Here is a 20,853-nt window from a genome sequence, read left to right on the forward strand (position 1 = left end):
CATACACTGAGGGCAAATATTTCAAAAGTAGCTGCCCAGATAAATTGTACCCGAGAGCCCTGAAAGAATGGGCTGATGTATCTTAGCTGGAATGGTATTTATTTCTTACACAACTGGAATTTCCCTGGTGTTCCCAGGAGATGCTGGGGCAGCAAGGCATCCACTGGGTATCTCCCTGCTCAGGCATCCATGTTCCTCAGCGCACAGAGCATCTTTCATGTGAGTCAGGTGCGCAGGGGCGGCATGGCTGTTACTTCAAGTATCTTGAAAGGAGAATAACTGCTTGCCCTTTCTGGGAAAAGCCTGACCAGAGTAAAGTAAAGCCAATGCAACTCCCACACGAGGTTTTAAAGGGGAATGGGAGCACACCCGTGGGAAGGGGCCCCTTTTGCCCAGCTCTCCACCTCTGCCCTCTGTCCCTGGGATGATGAAGAAATGTGAGCAGCTTGTGGAGAGACGTCACTTCTTCCCAGACATGAGGGCAGCTTACTAGCTTGCTGCTGGAAGAGAGCATTTCTTTGTGGTGTGCACGTGGACTCGATGATAATGGTTCTCCCCTTGCCTGTGGCCCTTTGGAGATATGACCACCAGTCTTGCCGAATTGCCTTCCACAAAGAAAACATCCTAACATTGCATAGTCATTGCTTCTTCCCTTCCTAGCTCATAAAACAAGGTCTCCAGAATCACTTCCAGCTTACTTTTTCCATTCTGCAGCTTTTTGCAGATTCTGTAACGTTCGCACAATTTAAACTCGGAGACATCTTTGGTAACCTTGTGTGCAAGCTGCGCTGCCATTTCTTGTCCTTGCCTGTGCTGTGTAGAATTTTACAGGTACCCTAGGAAGTGCAGCAGAGGTGGGAGTCCCTGTGGCAGCTTGGGACTCAGGTTGCCCCGAGCTGAGGAGGAGCAGGGGATGATTCGGAACAGCGTGTGTGACCCTGGGCACCAGTAGCCACCTGCAGGGAAGTGGCACCTGCCAGCCTGTTCCTCCGGGACCAGTTCTGGGCTTGATAACATTCAGTATGATGGGAATGATTATTAAATGGGTGTAGATGAAAAGTGCAGGCACGAGGAGACAAGCAAGGAGACAAAACATTGCAAGGACTGGGCAGCTACGCAGCCACCAGTGAGTCTCAGGGCTGTGAGAAGCTGATCTGATGGCTCCCTCTGGCCGTAGGCTTTGTGAGTCTGCTGAAAATGCATCCTGCAGCTGCTCCATTTCCACTGACATCCAGAGAGCCAGGGAACCTGTTTCCTTTCCAGATCTGTTGTCTGCAAAAGGCCTCCTCCACTGCCTTGTCCTGTGAGGTTTTGGGCAATGCAGAAACACAGGGCTGGGCATCACCCACAGGTTCTTAGTGCACACAGGTGCTGCACATCATTTCAAGGCAGCTGGAGCAATATTTTTGGCAAAGCACTTGGTTGCTGAAAAGCAGAAGGGCTCAGGTCTTTCCTTCTGACCTTGGGAAACTCTTATCCTCCTCTAATCATCACTCATTACGCCATATGTGGGTACTGCATCCAGGTTCGCCCCCCCCCAGTACAAGAGAGACATTGATAAACAGAGTTCAGCGTGGGCACGGGCTGGAGCTGCTGCCTGCCAAGGAGAGGCTGGAGCAGCTGGGCTTGTCCAGCATTGCGAGGAGATAGCTTTGGGGAGAAATCCCCCAACAACTATGAGGAGAATATTGGGAAGACAGAGCCAGGCTTTTAATGGAGGTGCATGGGAGGATGAGAGAGAGTGACCTAGCTTGTAGCATGGGGAAGTTTTTCCCTATGGGAACAGCCATGTGTTTGAAGAGGAGCCTGGAGAGGTGGTAGGAGCTCCAGCCTTGGAGGTTGTCAAGACGCAGCTGGGCAAAGTCCTGTGCAACCTGCTGTGATCCCACCGCTGCCTCTGCTTTGGATAGGAGGTGGGACCTGAGACCTAGTTTGGTTTGTGAATCCATGAGATGGATTTGTGAGTCTGTGAAGGCAATGGGAGAAGACTGGGGAGAGCAGTAGCTGAAAATGGTCTTGGCCAGAGGGAGTCTGAAGGAGGGATGGGAGAAGGCTGGGGAAAATGAGTGCCTGATGCTTGGTGGTAGGAAAGCCTGCTCTGCCCCAGACAGTCCCAGCTGCCCAGTCCGAGCCTGAAGACGCATTGGTCTTGGCAAGGAACTGCTTGGACCACAGGGCTCTTGGAGCTGGTGGAGAAGAGCCGGACCAAACAACTTTAGGAGTCGTACAAACTCAGATAAGAAAAGAAGCCAATTTCTAGCATTTGCTTCTGGATTCGGACTCATCCCAACATGCTCCTCTGCCAGCTCTGAAGGAGATGGGAGAGGGAAAATTATTTGAGCTGCTTGGAAAGCGCTTGTAAACGCTTTGGCCTCACACAGAGGGCTACGGGGAGAGCGGGGAGAGCGGCGTGGGGCAGGGGCTTCCCACACAGGGCATGCCCTGGGGCTGGGGGCAGAGCTTCTCGGGTGACGGGGGGCTAGAGCTGCCTTGCAGGGGAAGAAGCAGCGGGACGCTGACGTCTCCATCAGGAATGGAGCAGGGCACAAGGTTACGCCTACGTTTCAGAGGTGGGAGGGTGTAAATCGGGGAAACCATGGGGTGCACAGGGAAAGGAAAGTGCCTCGGCTCTCTCAGGCCCTGGTGGGACCCACGTCCGTCGGTGATTAATGAGGGAACTGCTGGGTCGGGATAAGCTGATTAAGTGTGAGCGGGAAGGCCACCCGGCACCCCGGCCAGCTGGCAGGGAGCTGCCTGGGGCCAAGCTCTCTCATCCCCAGACGGAGTGGCCGCATCCCCCATCCCTCGAGGATGGTCCCTGACCCTGCTCACCCCCATACACTCAGCTCAGCGCTAGCTGCCCTGGCTCGAAAGCATGCGAGGGAGCGTGCACACGCAGTGACGTTCCAGCAGTGCCACTGCAGCCTGAGCATGCTTCAGGAGGACACTCTTGCTCCAGGGCAGCTGCAGTAATAAATCAGGAGGTACCGATGCAAAAGATTTGTCTGAAATTATAGGCGACCCCTGGGTTTGTGGTTGAGGTGCTGGAAGACTGGGGCTGCATCTATGGAGAAACCAGCAGGGAAAGGGACAAACTGTATAGTCACCGCAGTTCCTCTCTGCCCAAGAGCTGCTGCCACTACGTCATGAAGTTGAGAAATCGGGTCTGTGTGCTCTCTTTTTGCTCCTTTTGTCCTCCCTTGCCCCTCATCCATGGACAGTTAGTCACTTGAAAAGCTTCTCTATCTGGTCATGTCCCTGTGATTTTCTGGGACGCTTTTGTCCTCCTGACTAATGAGAAACAGTCGCCTCTCACCACAGTTCATGGTGAGGACATTCATCAGTGCTGCGGGTTCCCAGGGTCCCCTGGTCAGCACGGGGTCCACAGTGCTCCTCTGGCAGCTCCCCTGGCTGGAAAACCCATGCCTTTCACTCACGTGCCTGTCAGGAACATGCTTATTTAAAAGAAAAAAAAAAAAAAAAAGGAGCATTGACAGTACTTTTCCTGTTTTTCTTCCTCTGATTGTGCTCCTCCATTAAATTAATTAAACTGTCTCAAAATCTCCCTTCTGTAAATCTGAGCAACGATTCTGGTTTAACTGATCAGGTTTGGGGTCCAAGTTGTCCTGTTTGTGTTATTGGCAGAAGCTTTGGGCTGTCATACCTGGAAGACATCACCCTGGGAAGGTGATGACCGTGACAAGAAGGGGATGGGACCTTCTCTAGCCAAGACACCACAGACAGAACACTCATCGGGCTCCCTGCACCTGGGCCATCTGGATCCCTGCTCACCTTGTACCCTGACAAAACCCCGCCGTGCTTAGCCTGAACTTTGTGCTTTGAAGCAGTGCAAGTACCGCCCGTTGTCTGCCTTCAAAACTGCTGACCGGCAGGCAGAGGAGGTCCTGGTGTGGCTGCAAGAGAGGCCAAATGTCTGCAGCCATTTGAGCCTGATGTAGATCACCCCAGACTTGTGCTGTGCTGGCCCTGGGGAGGATGAGGGTGCTGGTGGCAGGGAGGGGAAGGACAGGAGGACAGACCTCCCTGTTTGACATGCCTAGAGCTGGACAGGCTTGCTTGGGTCCCTGCATTGCCAGGGAAATGGGCTGTGTGCTCTGCTCCTGCCCTGGTGTCCGCACATGAGCCACCTTGTGTCCCCAAAGCACATGGGCATCAGACCAGTGCATTTTAGCCCACTGTCACACTCTTGCAGGCAAACTGCCGTAGGAAATATCTTTCTCACCTCAAAAACAGTGATACTGGGGGACCTTCTCCGCCATGCTGGGGGAAAAGAGCGCGTTTCAACCACAAGCCCTTCTTATGACTTCTGTCTTCTCCCCAGCTCAGGTTCACATCCATCCCTTGGGACTCAGTGCTCAACGCCTGGGAAGAGTTGTGTTTGTCAACTGTCTATCATATACTGCAGTCCATCAGGAGCCCCAGGTGGCTGCACCCCCTTCTTTCTCCATGCGGTCACAGCGAGGCCAGCTGCAAGCTGCTTGCTTCATACAATGGCAAGCATGGGGCTACAGATGGGCTGGGGGTTAAAAGTGATCCTTCGAGCTTGTTAGTAGAGGGAGGACAACCTGTTTACTTTGACAGGGACAGCGGCTTGCTCAGTGGGTGGCTGCAGAAACCTCAGCACACAGCTGGACAGATGCAGGATGGCTTCTCTGTTGTGTTGGCTTGGAGTCTCCTGGCCACGAGAGTTCAAAGTCTGCAAAATCTGAAGTCAATCTAGTAATGAACAGCTCCAGCCAGCAGCTACCACCTGCAGCCATGGGGCAGAAGGACAGGGGACTCTGGGTGAGAGGACTGCGGTGGAGGCTCCCCTCTGCCCTGGGCTGGCTGCTCAGCTCCACTGTGCCCTGCCGGGATGGTGGGCTTACCCCTCCTTGAAGGAGTAAGTGTGTTAGTGTGCTTGGGAGGGTGGAGGTTACACCTGGGCAGACTTCTTGGGTGGACAGGGGACACTGGGACCCAAGCTCTGTGGTGAGATGCATTATGGACTTGAGCCTTCCCTCTGACAGCTCGGGGCACCTTTTCTCCAGCCTCGCTGCCTCCCTTAGCTTCCCCTTTGAAGGACCTGTGCCTGGTGGCCCTGTGGTTGCAGTCTCCCTAAGCTGGTGGCTCTAAGTGGCATTGGTTGGCTCCAGGCTGGGCTGGGTTAGCGCTGAGCCTTTCTGGGGAACTCCCTGCACAGATGCCACGGGGTTTATTATCCCGTGTGCTTTTGTGCAAGAGTGCGACTGCAAAAGCTGTTTGCAGAAACAGGCTGAAGCTGTTTGCAAACCTTCCAGGCTGGGTCTTTGCCTTAATCTCTGTGATTAGCTCAAATGGAGAGGAACAGCTGGGCAGCTGAGGAGCCTGGGAAGTGGGACAAACACATGTGAGATCCAAAGCTTCCCAGAAATTACACTGTGTTGAGTTTAGTACCGAGGGACTGGAAGGACAGCTTTTTATGGGGGCATCCTCAGAGAGGAAGTAAGGAGTGGGCAGTGTGGGGTGTGTTGGTGGCTTTGGCCCACAGATAGTCTGGCAGCCAGGGATGGACAGGAGAGCTCTGGCTGTGGCGTGAGGACAGAGGAAGGTGCGGGTGCCACATCTCCCTTCGTTTCTTGTTCCTCTGGGCTCCTGCTTGCACGGTTTGGTGTTTAAGCCTGGAGGAGACCACTGGGTTGCCCAGTCATAGCCCTGTGCAGTGCAGACCTGATGACCATGAGATTGCTGCCTGCATGCAGACCCACAAAGGATGCTGCCAATCCCCTGGTGGGTTGGGTGGGGGTTCCAGGCTGCAGGTCACCCAGCTGTAGCTTTCTGCACCCGGCTTTTCTTGGGCAGCTTGGGGCCAGCACGCTGAGGTGTTCCACAGTCAAGGGACTGCAGCGGAGCTAGATGGATCCAGCACGTTGTTTCAGGGAGGTCCTCAAAGGGAGATTTGGAAGTACAATGTCAGATGGAGTGCGCCCACCCCAGAAGAGTTCTTCTAAAGTTCTGCGTCACTTGCTTTAGCATATATAAAATGCCTATTCCAGCAAAGCGTGCCGAGCACAGGCACTGGCCAAGTCTCCGGACAGCGGGGATTTCCAGAAGATTTAGAAGAAAATGTTATGCCAATATTTGACAGGGGTACAGGGGTGACCAGAAAGATGGCGCATATGTCTGGGGAGACACTTAGCCCATAGCACATCCCTAAGCTGGAGGACATCTCTGGCAGTCGAAAGTTTTTAAATAAGACGGGATTTTTTTCTCGAAATCTGTGTGTGACCTAGGAGATCCCAAGGCAGATAACATCAAGTGGGAAGGGAGAGCGGCTTGACCTCTAAGAGCTGCTTGGATGTTTGGAGTGTTATCCTTATCTTTGCAGTGCTTTAGCCAAAGCGGCTGTGTGCGATCTCGGCTGTGTGCTCAGCTCAGGCTCAGCAGCCTGGACATATGCTTAATCTTTTAATTCCCTGTGATACATGAGCGATTGCAAATTTAAAGAGGTTCCAGGAAGATCAATTGCCCCAGGCAAAGAGTCTAGCATCACGAGGACAGGAGATGAAGAGGCACCCAATGAGAGGCAGGGAGGGCATGGGGTTAGTGTGATGGGCCAGATGATGGGAGGTGGGGGTCCCCCAGGAGGAGGTTACTTCCATGAGAAGCTGGAGCTGTGCAGAGGTGCAAGGTTGGCCATCCACCCTGGCTGTTCCAGCCTCCCCTTTTGGAGAGCAATGTTTTGTGTGGTTTTGGTTGTAAACATGCTACCATCGCCTATGTGTTTGTGCTCCAAACCCTCTCCCCAAACCTACCTAGACCAACCTTTATGTGCGCCAGTGCTGCCCTGACACAGGGTGAACCAGCCAGAGGGGAACACACAGCCTCCCCAGAGCACCAGGGCCACTGCAGATGGGAGCAGAGGAAGATGGGGGATACTGCACCCCAGAGGGGTTCAGGGCATCCTGCCAGACCATGGTGGGGCTGTGCTGAGGCTTGTGCCCTCATTCCCTGACCCTGCATGTCATCACCCCTCTGGCAAGGGGAGCTGTGGGCCTGGTGGGGTCTTACTGTTTGGAAGAGAAAATGCAGACGGTGCTTCAGAGGAAATCCCCTGTCCATGATGCTGGAGGCATCAGACAAAAAGAGGGGGTGTCTGTGTGGGGTCTGAAGCCCCTTATCTGCAGCTCTGATCCCCACAGCACTGCCAACATCACGGGTAACCAGTCCCTCTGTCCATGCCCACCTGGGAAGATGCAGGGGATGCGCTGAACTCTGCTCCTTGCTGCTCCAACATCGAGTTTCCATCTCTGGCCACAAGCTTTGGCTGTTGGATAATGAAAGGGTTCTACGCCGTGTGGAGAGGAGGGGAGATGCTTCAGCCTTTGGTTTTCCAGGCTTAGTGGAAAGGTCCTTTCACTGGGCAGATGGCATGCAGCTCATGGTGTGAGCTGGGGTCTGGTCTTGCAGATCCCCACCAGTCCTGCTCCCGGAGGTGGGAACACAAGGTGAATACAAAGAGAGCAGGAACATTTCCAGAAGTTTCAGCACTGAAACGGCACACAGTCCTCTGCTGCTGGTTTGTACATCTTCCCCCTCTCCCTCCAGCAAAGCTGCTGTTTTGCAATGTTGGCAACTCTCACAGAGACCTTCGGTACTGGAGCAGAGCCCTGCGCAGATGGGAATTAGGGCCATGGCCCTTGTGGTCTTCCTGGGGGTGCAAAATCCCCTTCCTGATTGCAACCACAGTCAATTACTGTTGGGATACATGGGGCACGATCTGGTCTGAATCTCGTCTTGGCAGCCTTGAGCTCCTCCAGACCTCTGCAACATGCAGGGTCTGCTCTGCTGCCAGGGCATCAGGACAGGAACCATCAGGGGAGGCAGGGATGGGACCTCTGGACCCCAGGGCCCTAGGATGGGGATTTGGACCTTCAGACTGCACACAGTGCAGGGCTTCATGGGTATGTGGAGAGTCACCCAACAGCTGGGCCACCAGAGGTAGATCTGCTTTGAGTGCGCAGAGATGTTCCTCTATCCAGTGCCTATATGCCTCAACAGCTCTGGCTGTGTTAGGACCATCTTTCTGTCTCCATCAGTCTCTGCAAGGGGCAAAAGGCCTCATGTGTCACACAGAACTGGTCTCCAAGAGGAGGCAGAAGAGAAGAGGCACCCACCAGAGTACAGGGAAAATAGAGTTTGGAGCTGGGATTCTGCTTGAGATGCCGCAGCCGGTCGGCGAGCATCCGAGCTCTTTGGTTCGGCGGGTGGCTGCAGGCGGTGTGCGATGGGCTGGGAGCAGTGCGAGGGGCTGGAAATTCCCTTTGGGGTTGGGGATCAGGCGGGACGGCTGTTTACAGCACGGGAAGAGCTGCAGGGCCAGAAGCTGGGAGACCTCCCGGCAGCATCCGCCTGCCAAGGCTCTGAAGACATCAGAAGGATGGAGACAGGACACACCAGCCCACAGGGACAGAGAAACTCTGGGCTGCGGGAAGTACCAGGTGGGTCAAGGAAAATTGCTCCTTCATGTCCTCCCCAGGTCAGAGAGGAAGGGTTTAGGCTCTTCTCCAGAAGAGATGCCAGCTTCCTCACTGTTTTTCAGACATGATCCCTTTTCCAGGGCAACTCAGTCTTATTGGGTGAGAAGTAGCTCATGATTTGGGACAAGAGAGGGACCATGGACATTTGGGTCAGGTTCATCCTGAGCTTTGACCCATGGCATCCCCAGAGCAGCTTGGGGCTGTCTGGGCCTTTGGGAATGCTCTAGAGTCTCCACAAGTGCCACCAGACCTCCATCCTTGGGAAGACGGGGGGTCCATCCTACACACTGTAGGATTTCCTTGTGATATATTGGGTGGAGAGTGTATCTGAAGTTTCTTGGTTTCTGCAGCGTTCCTCATGGAAACTGGATGTTGTAAATATGAGAGACCTCAGCATCACAGTTACTGTGGGCAACAAGCTGTTGGCCATGGCCAACCAGAGTGACGGAGAACTGATTAGTGCTCTCTGGTCTGGCCCTGCAGCTTTGAGTAAGTAAATGTGCCCAATGCATACTGTTGTGGGGCAATCTGGTGGGACACTGTGTTTAGGTGCCTGAGAAGGCTGCACGCCAGTCTCCTGCCCCATTAGAGACATCTATTAAAACTGCCCTAGTGCCATAAAGGGAGGTCCTGGCTTGGATATGAGCCGTATCCCTTCTCATCCTTCTTTCAAAGCCTTATCCATTTTCTTTTTGTCTGAAAGGCTGACTCCAGAAATGGCTGGTGTCAGCAGTGGTCCACTGATGTATGTGTTCCCTGTTTTGTGATTCCCTGGTGTTTGTGCCCGCCACACATTTTGTAAGTACAGGTTATTTTGGCTGCTGAAACTATTGAGACTGGACATACTGATGGACAGCAGGGATGTCTGGGTTGTGCTTACAGAAGAGGAATTGTCCTGATCGATCATGACAGTGGGCTCAGTCGATGATAGCTCCTGGCTTACGGTCAGACAGGATGAACATAACCATTGTTTCTGTCCTTCATGTCTATCAAAATAAAGCTCCCTGACTATTGTATTTTGGCCTCAGTGGCAGATGGAGGTTGGCTCTTGCCATTTGTGCTTGCAGTGATCCCACCTGGGGCTTCTACAGCATCACAGACAGAGTTGGAGTGGGCTGGTGAAGCTCTAACTGTGGAATAGAAAGGTGTTCATGTGTGATGTGGCAGATGTACTAGTTTTGGCTGGGACAGAGTGTGCCTTTTTGGCACCCACCATGGTGCTTGAAGGGTTCAAGATAATGACAGATTTGATTGGAGTGTGCTAGACCAAATTTATAGCTGTTATAGCTGTTTAGCTACTAATTGGCAGGCTGCTGTGCTTGCCATGGGGCTTGTTTGCCTCACTGTATATCAGAGTCCAGTGCTTGTTAGGGCTGCTTTTTGCTTTTGCTGCTTGCCCTAGTGCTTATCTTACTCTGCTATGCCTGGGAACTTTTTGATAACAGCAATGGCCATGCGCCTGGGCTAACAGATGGCAAGGGCATCGCTGTCATTCCTGTGGTGCTGTATTGGATCAGCTGGAACTCTGGCATGAACTTGAGTCAAAGGGACCATGACCTGTGGATGAGTCCATGTGGAAGCAGGTACACCCCAAGGTGTCTGTGGCCATGGGTATGTCCATGTTGCAGCAGGTACACTTTGAAGTGTCTGTGGCCATGGAAAAGTCCATGCCACAGCAGGTATACCCCTAAAGAGGCTATGGCTAATGCCATGCTGGAGCAGGAACACCCCTAAAAGATTGCAGCCCACAGGTAATGCCATAGTATCACAGAATAGTTTGGGTTGGAAGGGACCTTTAAAGGTCATCTAGTCCAACCTCGCCTGCTATGCCAGAGCAGGTTCTCCCTTGAAGGGATTGTGGCTCATGGGTAAGTTTACAGCAGAGCAGGGGAAAGGGTAGGAGTTCATTGCAATGTTGAATCCTATAGCCTGGTCCACAGGGACCAGGGGTGGAGACTGTAGTGGATATACCCTTACATCGTTGTAACCCATGATTTGAGTTGCATGTTATGGGAATTACTATAGCAGGAAAGATGATTAGGGGTTTGGATCATCTCTCTTATGAGGAAAGGCTGAGGGACTTGGGTCTTTTTGGTCTAGAGAAAAGAAGGCAGAGGGGGGATCTTATTAATGCTTATAAATACTTAAAGGGAGGGTGCCGGGGGGGGTGGGACCAGTCTTTTTTCAGTGGTGCCCAGTGATAGGACAAGAAGTAATGGGCACAAACTTGAACATTGGAAGTTTCCTCTTAACATGAGGAGGAACTTCTTTAGTTTGAGGGTGGCAGAGCACTGGCACAGGCTGCCCAGAGAGGTGGTGGAGTCTCCCACTCTGGAGACATTCCAAACCCGCCTGGACGCCGTCCTGTGCAACTGCTGTAGGTGACCCTGCTCTGGCAGGGGGGTTGGACTGGGTGATCTCCAGAGGTCCCTTCCAACCCTGACCATTCTGTGATTCTGTGATTCTGTGAACCACCTGAACCAATGGAGGATGAGCCTCACAAGATGCAGTGCAAGTGCAGCAGTGACCTGACCTGAGCTGGCTTTGGTGCCCAGTAACTCCATGCAACACACCACCTCTCCTGTTCTGAGTGACCGCCATATTAGATGGAGCTCAAAGTCAGGGACTAAATGAACTCAGGAGACATTTTATGGACATTTCACAGGGGTGGCCCATGGACTAAAGGAATGGTATCTGTGTATAAATCAAAGGATGGGTGGTGGTTAATGAGGATGTATTGGATGGTGTGGGGCCTGAGCACGCCATAAATGGCATCGAATAATGAGTGGAGATTGTAGTAGTTTTATCTAGGATAGAGCTAATTTTCTTCACGGCAGCTTGTGCGGTGCTGTGCTTTGCATTTGTGACCAAAATAGTGTTGCTAACACAAGGATGTTTTAATTATTGCTGAACAATGTTTGCACAGGATCTGGCCTCATCTCCCCGCTGAGTGGAGAGAGAAACCCAAGGGGCACAGGATGGACCACATATGCCAGACTTCTGTCCTGAGGGGTTTCAGGGGCTGTGGTATTTGTCTAAGTGATCCGCTGTCCAGTGGGAGGTAGCTGTAGGCAATGGGGACAGCAGCATGTCTCAAGGATGCTCTCCCTGCCAATCAAGTGATGCCAACTGTATCAACTGGTCTCATAAACCTCTTTCTTGACTCTATAACCTTGCCTTGGTGCAGCGACATGGGCATCTGCAGTGCTGGCAATTGTCAACTTCTGGCCTGGATTGGAACCCTGCACAGGTGGAAATTTCTGTTGCAACCCTCGTGTCGTTCTTGGGGGGGCAGAAGTTCCCCTTTGTGACTGCAACCAGTCAGTCACTTCAGAGGGATGGGGCCTGGGCTCAGTCTCATCTTGGCAGCCCTGAGCTCTTCCAGACCTTTGCAACATGCATGGTCTGTTCTGCTGCTCAGGCATTGGGATGGGACCCATCGGTGGGTATTGCGGTGTGTCTCCCCGTCCTCCTGATGCCTGAGCCAGGCAACCTGCAGGAGAGTCTTGCGAACTGGCTGGGTGACTTTTCCAGAGCTGCCATTACAAGTTCTGCAGAGCTTTGGCAGGCGGATGCTGCCGGGAGGTCTCCCGGCTTCTGGCCCTGCAGCTCTTCCCGTGCTGTAAACAGCCGTCCCGCCTGATCCCCAACCCCAAAGGGAATTTCCAGCCCCTCGCACTGCTCCCAGCCCATCGCACACCACCTGCAGCCACCTGCCGAACCAAAGAGCTCGGATGCTCGCTGACTGGGTGCGGCATCTCAAGCAGAATCCCAGCTCCAAACACTGTTTTCCCTGTACTCTGGTGGGTGCCCCTTGCCTCCTCTTGGAGACACCAATTCGATGGCCAAGTCAAACCTCCAGTCTTGACTCCCCAGGTCTTTGGTGCACCCGGGTCAGTCCCTGCTCTGTGTGTGCCTGGGAGGAGGTTGCTCTGTATTGTGTAGGTCTCCTTGGTGGTGCAGGGCACCTCCTCTGCATTCCTCCTGTCTGCCCAGGTACCAAAATGACCCTCAGGTCACTCCTCACGTCTTCAAGTGCTGCCGCTATGGTGGAGTCAGCTATTGAAGGGTTTTGACAGCTCCATCACTCTGCCCTGCTGCTCTTAATTACTGTTACGACCAGTTATATTTAGGTGTGGAGTATACAACTTCTTCTTATCTTTTAATTATATCCGGTCAGGATGAGACCTGTCCAGCGTGGAACTGGGCTCCTGGAGATCCCTCATCCCTTTTCTTCCCTTCCACCAGCTGTTTCCTTTCCCTGCAGGCTGCCGGGAAGGGCTCAGCCGGACACTATTCGAGTGACCTCCTGGCCACTGGTGCTCCCTCTGATGCCAAGTCCAGACACTCATGGCCCATGAAGCTGGCAGGCAACACAGCAGGTCTCTGCATGCTGTCAGTGCCCGGCAGCTCCCAGCCCTGTGGGGCTTCATCTCCTTTCTCTTTGCTTTCTCTCAGCCTTTTGCCTTTTCCACCGCTGTCTGGTTGTTGGGTGGTTGCTTCCCTGGTTAGAATGGCTGAGCCACCACCAGGACCAGAGCCCTTCTCTGGTGTTTTCTACTCTTGGCTGGAGCATATCCAGTTCCAAGTTTACGTGTTGCTCTAACGTCTTCTGCAAACTCTCCAGAGCCTTCTCAATGTTTTGCTTCATTTCCCTTTGGCCGTCTTTAATTTCTCTGTCTCCATTTCCCCCCTCCTGATGAACTTGCCGCATGTGCCAGCCACTCTTTGCTCTGGAGACTGGATCCAGGCTCTCCAGACTGTGGAGCTGAGCTCATGCCAGAAGCGTGGGGCAGAGCAGGCTGCTGGGCGGACGCCGGGTGTCTGCAGCACGGCTCTGCCTGATGTCAAGTACAAAGCCCGACGTCTCTCGGCACCAAGATGGAGAAGGAGCGGTTTCCTCTCCAACAACACTCAGCCAGCTTTTTTCCCAGCAGCTTCTCGAGCCTCTCTAAATTCACACGCTGGGACGATGCCTTTGCACGAAGCATACTCGTGTGCGCATCCCAGCTCGGACAGATCCCAGCCAACCCGCCCATTCCAAACCGTGCAGAGCTCCTGGCTCGGCTGGCGCGCGCACCGTGCCTTGCTTCAGGGGCCGCTGCTCACTTTGCCGTGAGAGGATTTATGACTTGTTACATCTCCACTTTCAACAAGGGTTGGGATGGTGCCAGCAGTTTCCACTGAGTTTTATGCTGCTAAAGGACAAACCGTGGGATTTCTGGATGGAGGATTGATGTACTTCTCGGTGGAAGAGGGAGGGCAGAGCCTGTGGTTGACAGAAGGGCTCAGAGGGACCCTGTTTTTGGAGGGTTATTCAAACACCAGTTGACCCCCTCTTCACTGCAGCATCTGCTGCTCTCTGGACTAGCGTCTCTGCCAAAAGCAGGAGCCTCTTGCTGTGTCCCCTTCCCACCACGAACCTCGGCCACCCCATGGAGGTCTCTGCCTGTGCCACAGAGGGACAGGCTCTGCATCATCACCCCTTTCAGCGCTGAATATATTTCTTGGTGACGTAGTGACAAACATGGATGCTCACAAGAGCCTGAGCACAAAGGATCATGTGTGTTGGGTAATGCCTGGATCAGGAAAGGTGAGAGCCGAGCAACCCTGACCACATGCTTTCCACAGGGAGACCAGACACAGATTTGTCCCGGCTCCCTGTGTTTAGGTCTGAGGGAGCAGTACGGGCAGCGCTGCACACCACGCAGAGGATGCTGTAGGAAGAGGGCATCTTGCCACGGCACAAGACCCGCTTGGGTCCCTCTCAGCCCGCCCGCTACCCCCATGAACATTTACCAGCAGTGAGCCTGTCCTGCTCCAAAGCCCCTGAGCCGCTCTGCAGGCATGCTAGCAGCCAAAGGGTTAACCCCTCGCACCCACATCCAGCTGCAAAACAAAATTTCCACCTGGGGTGTGGGGGGTGTGGGGGGCAAAATTCTCCTGGTCAAGGACCCTTTCCAAGCCCAGCCGGCTCCAGCGGCTGTGCGCGGGGAGGGGACTCTTGGAGAGCTGGCTTCCCTGCTCTTCCCAGCATGTTGTGCTCATCCCGCTCTTCCCATCAGCCTCGCCGAATGCCGGGGGATGGTGCGGCAGCCGGCAGGGAGCCTGCCTGGCTCGTGTGCTGCCGGCTTCCAGCAATTCTTTCCCGCTTCCCGAGGACCGTTTCACTATACGGCATTTCTATACGGTGTGCCTGGCAGGCAGCCTGCTCCCGTTCCCAGCTATGGGGGTTTTCCATGCTTTAGCTTTGCAAACTACCTCTGTGCTGGGTCCTGGGAATCGGGGCCTCTGCAGGAAGGAATTTGCTGGTCAGCGGGTTGAGCTGAGCTGCGCGACCCTGTTCCTGTTAGCAGTGACTTTAACTTGGAGGCAGCATCCAGAAGGATTTGGAAATTCCCAGTCCCCCTGATGGGTTCCCCTCAATGCCTTCGGTCCACGCGTGTACCTGAGGAGTCTCTGCTCCCAACCCCAAGCTTGCCGGGGAGCAGACCCTGCTGTCTGGTGAAGAGGGACAGAACCTGGGGCTTTTGCAGGGCTGAAGAGCAGCTCAGGGCTGGGTGAGCAGAGGGCTGAAGGCTCAGCAGGGAGAGGATCTCCTGGTATTACGGGGTGAGATACCAGGAAACTACAGTGGTGGAAGCCAGGGAAGCAATTCATGGACAAACTCCAGGCTCTGGTGCTGGGGTGCAGGGGGCAAACATGGGAAGTACTCGGGATGGAGACTTGAGTTGGTCCCTACAAGCTGCCACAGTAGTTTCACTGCCTGGGAAAGGCTCACGAGCAAGATGGTTGGGTGAATTTTGCTATGGTTCCACTGTCTTTTCACACTCAGTATGCAGGAACATTGTAGTCTCTGCCTAGGTCATCCTCCCCTCTTCCTGCAAGTCTGCAGGTCCCACCACCACAACTCCCAAGGCCTGGAGTTGGGCTGCCTGAGCATGGGGGCAGCTGGAGGCACCATTGCACAAAGCCCTGTTGCAAACATTCTGTACGGTTTCCGACACAGACCTTGGGGCCAGAAAGGGGTTCTTTGTAGCTGAGACACTGCAGAGAGGCACCCTGCTTGGTTATGTACCCCTCCCCATGTATACCTCTGTCCTGCACGCCTGAGGAAAGGCTGGTGGCTGCAGGAGCCCAAGCTGGTGAGAAATGTGCTTACATGGATGCGTGCAAGAAGTTGTGCCTGGTCAGAGCAGCTGCTGGAGGATGCTGGTGCTGGAGAGCCCCAAAAAGCCTTGCTTGCACCCCCACCCTCCCACCCCCAGCAGTTCCTTTGTATCCCAAAATTTCAGCCTGCCTTTTGACCGCCCTGTAAACAGGGATGCTCACCCCTCTCTCACTGCCAGAAGCTCCCAGATTTCTCCCTGCTCTGCAGGGACAGGTGACAGAGCAAGGCACTTGGGAAGGAAAGAGTGAACTGGGGTCTCTGAGGGAAGAGAGGTAGGAGGGGAGATGGGGCATGGACCTCCATGCCAGTTTCCATGGGGCCCTGCTGATCGGGCATGCAGGTGCACCTGCATTGCTCAGCCAGAGCAATGGCCAAGTACCCCTGCCCTTAGTTTGTTCCCTCCTGGGTCCTCTCCAATCCACCTCCCCTGGAGGGACTGGAGTGAGGGTCCGCTTGACCGGCTCCTTTCTTCAGGGTGAGAACTGTGGCAATTAGAGGCTTCCCAAACTTTGATGCCTGTGAAGGGAACCTGTGCCCTGACCCTCCTCAGCAGCTCAGACCATACTTGGGGCTGGCCTCTGGCCAGAGGATGCTGCTGCAGTGTCTTGAAAACACGCAGAGAGCCAGGGACTTTCCAGGCTCCTGCTGCCATGGCTGGGGCTGGGACCAGGCAAGGCAGGGATGTGGGCTCTATGATGGGACTGCAGAGCTCTCCTGGGCTCTTTCAGGAGTGGAGGGAGCCCTGGGCTGGATCAGTCCATGCTGAGGGCAACTTGTGACACATCCATTTTCCTCACACCACATAGGCTTTAGGAGATATTTCACCAGTGTGGATGGCTAAGGGATCAGTGCTCCCCCAGCACATGGATCTGCAGTGGGACATCCGTGCCAAGGGCAAGGGTTCATCCAGGTGCTCAGGTGGGCATTGCTGCCTGGAGATATTGCACAAAGGCAGGCTGGAAAGGCGGTCAGTGCCAGTGTGGCTCTCCTTTTCCTGCCCTGTCCTGATGCCACCAGTACTTTGGGGTTGGAGGGATGGGTGACAGCATATAAGACGCCTCTGGGGACCAGTTCCCCATGGTGCCAGGCACACTGGGGAGATGCACACACAGGCAACCCGCTGTGGCCCATGGCCTGTACCTGCTGCATGACCCAGGCGCTGCTGCCTGAAACCACATCAACCTCGGTGCTGCATGTGTATGGCACGTTGCCTTCCCTGCTCCAGGTGCTGGGCGCATGGGTACCCCCAGCATGTGAGTTCCCTTTCTCTTCTGCCTGGGTGATGAGCAAAGTCACAGGAATGCAGCCCTGGATCCCACGCTGCCCCAGGCACCCAACTTGTCCCCAAGGAAGGCAGCAAACCACCGCAGCTTGCTGGTGTCTTCGCCCAAGAGAGGGTTGCAGAGCAATTGTTGGTGAGCTCCCCCCCCCATCATGCCAGCATTGATTGCCCTCTCCCCACTGAGGGGGACAAGAGCCTGGGCATCTTATCGCAGCTCTGCTTTCTACAGCATCCAGGACTTTGGTCTCTCCCTGGGTTATTCATTGCCCTTGATAACTGTTTATGAGGGTCCTTATCAGGAACCAGTGAAAAGTCCTGGGGTTGCACCCCAGGGGGCAGGCAGGGGGCTGGGGAAGGAGCTCGGCCCCCACGGGCATCTGGGAGACCTCATCACAGCTGGTTGCCTGTAGAAGCTGGAGAGATACCCATGCCCAGCTCTTCTTTGGAGGGGTCCTGGGGCAGGGCAAGAGGCATCAAGTGAAATTCCACTTAAATAGCAGGAAAAATGTTTTCAACATGAGAACATTTTAAGCACTGGAAGAGGTTGCCCAAAGTGGTTGTGAAACCTCCATCCTTCGTCTCTTTCGGATGGTGCCCTGGCAATTGCGTGGAAGTGTGGAGGTCTCTGGCCAACCCCTGCTCAGAGCAGGACTGGTGTTTCACCAGGTTGCTCACGGTTTGGTCCAGCCATGTGACCATCTCTTTGAGTGGCTTTTGCCACCACAGGGATGTCCCCAGGGCTCCTATTCAGCTCCTACAGGTCCACTTCTGCATAGCCCCTGTCTTGCCAGCCATGTCCAACCTGACTGGCTGCATGAGGTCACACTGTCCCACCTGTTGGACTTCACGTTTTGTCTGTGTTGAACCTCAGGAGGTTCCCATCAGCCCGTTCCTCCTGCTGGCTGAGCTCCCTGCTCATCCTCAGCTCCCCACAATTTAGCATCAGCACTAACACACAGTGGGCTGCACTATCTCCCCCAGCCCCATTTGCAGTCCAGCCCCTGCACATCCCAACCCTACAGATGTGTTCAGCTGTTTGGGGAGGCCCTGGAGGCAGCTGGACAGGGATAGGGGCTCAGGGGGGCTGGGATGCGGGGTCACCCTAAGCCCCCTCTCACCTGTGTGGGATGGGTGGCTTGGCTCGGGAGCAAAGCACAAAGGTGGGGAAGCAAAACAGATTGACTCCTCGGTTTCCCCAACGGCTTGGCCACCTGCCAGGGTCCTTGTCTGGGGAACAAACAGGCAAGCAGCAACACCCGACCCACCAAGAGCAGGTAGCGGCAGGTTGCAGGACGAGATAAGAAACAGGAGCCGACAAACTCATCCGGCCGTGATGGGGGCTGTGCCTCCAGCGTGCCCCCCACCTGGCACCCTCTGCCGCGATGGGCAGCTGGGAACAAGACAGGACATATCTGTAAAGGGGGGCTCGCAGCTTACAGGAATCCCCCACCCTCCCCGCTTCTCCATCACCCAGCCCTCGGCCGGCTGGTGGGCTGCCTGCCAGGCTGGCCGAAAATGAAAGCAAAGCGTCCGGAGATAAATAGGAGCAGCCTCCGCACAAGGCAGCAGTGCGTGTCCTGCTCTCCAGCCTTGCCTGTCTCAGCACCCGCAGCACCCGCAGCACCCACCATGGCTCTGCGCCTCCTCCTGCCGCTGCTGCTGCTGGCCGCTACCGTCCTCATCACCCAGGCTCAAGGTGAGGGGCACGAAGCCCTCCTGCCCACCTCTGGTGGGGATGGGGCAGGGGATGGGTGGTCGGCGCGGTCTTGCAGGGAGCTGGGTGGTGTGGTTGTCCTGCATGGGGGATGTTTGTGGTGCCTTTGGGTGTGTGCATGTCTGGGGGTGTGGCGTTTGCAGTGCAGTTGTGTGTTGGGTGTATTTGTGTGTGTGTGTGCATGCCTGGTTGGTGTGTGGTGTTGGCTTCCAGTGCTTGCTTGGCTTGGGAGCACGTGTGTGTGCGCACGTGGTTGGTCGGGCAGCAGAACTCCAAGTTGAACAGTGCAGGCAGGAGAACAAGGTTCCTTTGCAAGGAGCCCATCTCTGCCTCAGTTTGCCCTCCGCTAGCAGTGACATTGGTGTCACATATGCCTGGGGCAGGGTCTGACCTGCAACTGGGTACTGGGGTTGAGAGCTCCCACCCTCACGTGCTGCCCCAGCATCTCTCCCATGAATGACACCAAGCAAACTCTCTGCTGTCAGCTGGCTGTGTTGTTCTCCCCTGGATCTGGGAAGGTGCCCTGGCTCAGTGAGGGTCCGAAATCCCACCTACCCCTCTTGCCCCCAGGCATTGGCAGCTCGGCCTCGGACTGCTGCCTGAAGAACAGCCAGAGCGCCATCCCCAGCCACTTGGTGAAGTCCTACATCCTCCAGGGACCCGAGTCAGGATGTTTGCTGCGTTCTGTTGTGTGAGTACCTACGGTGGTCGGGGCCATCTGGAGCAGTTTGTCTCCAGCCAAGCCCTCCCTCCCCATGTCCTCCCCACTGCCCACCCCCAAGCAAACCTTTCTGCCCGCACCCACAGGTTTACCACCAAGAAGAATAAGAAAATCTGCGCCTCTCCCACCGACTCCACTGTCCAGAAGCTGATGCAGAACCTGGACAAGAAGGGGAATAACGACAAGAAGGACAAGAAGAGGGGACTCCGTCCCGGGGGCAGACCCAGGCGGCAGAAGCGGCAGCGGGTCTAAGTCAGGCCTGAAGAGGTATGTGGGGGGGAGCAGGAGGCGGCAGGTTGATGGGGTGATGGTGTTGCCCCCCATCCCGGATCCCTCCCAATAGGAGGGCTCTCGGGGCTGAGCGTGAGAAGGCTGCCACAGCCACGGCTGGAGGGGTGGAGGCACTCAGGGCACAGCTCCCTCCTGACCTGTACTTACCTTAAAATCAGATTTCTTTCTTGCTGTTGGGGCAAGGCAAGGCTATGCCTGGGGATGGGCAAAGCACATCATGCAAAGTAACGGCCCCCTAGTTGGGGTGGGTGCTCTTGCTGAGACCCTCCCCACCTCACTGCCTCCTCCTCGCCTTCCTCTCCCCTAGGACGGACGCCTTCCCCACCGATGACTGACCCAACGCCTGGCAATGGACATCTACCGACCACCCACCCACCTGCCGACCCTGGGGCGAGGACGGGGCTGGCCGAGGGGGCTGCCATCTGCTCCGCAGACCCCCCCGGTGCTGCCGTGCCTGCCGCAGAGATCCCCCCAGCCGGGACCCCTGTGCTGGCTGGGTGCTCTCGGCGGCGGGGGGGCACCCAGGTCCTCTCTCGCCCCACAGCCACACCAGCGGGGACCTGGACCCGCATGGGAGCTGAGCCGTAGCCCCCCCCCAAGGAAAAGCAGGCAGCCTTCCTACCAGAGGGGATTTTTGTAGCCTGGCAGGATGGCAGCTTTTCCTGTGACTTTTTTTTTTTTTTTGGGGGGGGGGAGGCGGGGGGAGGAGGTTTATACATTTGTATTTATATTTAAAGACTGTGCTTTCATTCAGTCTTCCTGGAGGGCTCTACTTCTGGCTCCTTGTGCTTCACAGACTACCCTTTATGCTGCAGGCTGGCTTTTCTGGAAGATTGCTCTTATTTTTCTACCCAATAAACTATGGCTGTGTTTCATTTCCCTCTCACCTGTTTGCTCCTTTTTGGCTTGCAGGGCTGTGGGGTGCCAGGCAGGTCCCCTGTCCCCGTGGTCCTGCCCCGGCTGCTTGCTGGGTGCTTCCTTGCAGGGCAATTAATAAAGCTGAGATGGAGGGTTTGAGGACGGCGCGGGTGACAGTGTAGCTGTATGTCTGGACTGTTCTAGGCTTTCCCTTCGGCTTCTATAGCACGCTGTTGTAGTGTAGGTTGGAGGAAGACAGACGGGATTTGTTCCTTTGAGTATTTTTTTTTTTTTTTA

At 55.0% G+C, this 20,853-nt stretch overlaps 1 protein-coding gene across 1 annotated transcript; it reads left to right on the plus strand.

Annotated features, from left to right (window-relative positions):
- Positions 1-18,601: 18,601 nt before the first annotated feature.
- On the plus strand, positions 18,602-19,659 carry LOC309683508 (C-C motif chemokine 21-like; the record flags this gene model as incomplete). The annotated part of the gene is made up of 3 exons (XM_082497802.1): positions 18,602-18,668; positions 19,257-19,377; positions 19,494-19,659. 3 exons carry the CDS (start codon positions 18,602-18,604, stop codon positions 19,657-19,659), a joined length of 354 nt encoding a protein of 117 aa, XP_082353928.1.
- Positions 19,660-20,853: the final 1,194 nt, after the last annotated feature.

This window comes from Vanellus vanellus (assembly GCF_965231255.1).
Source record: "Vanellus vanellus genome assembly, chromosome: Z".
Classification (NCBI taxonomy): Eukaryota; Metazoa; Chordata; class Aves; order Charadriiformes; family Charadriidae; genus Vanellus; species Vanellus vanellus.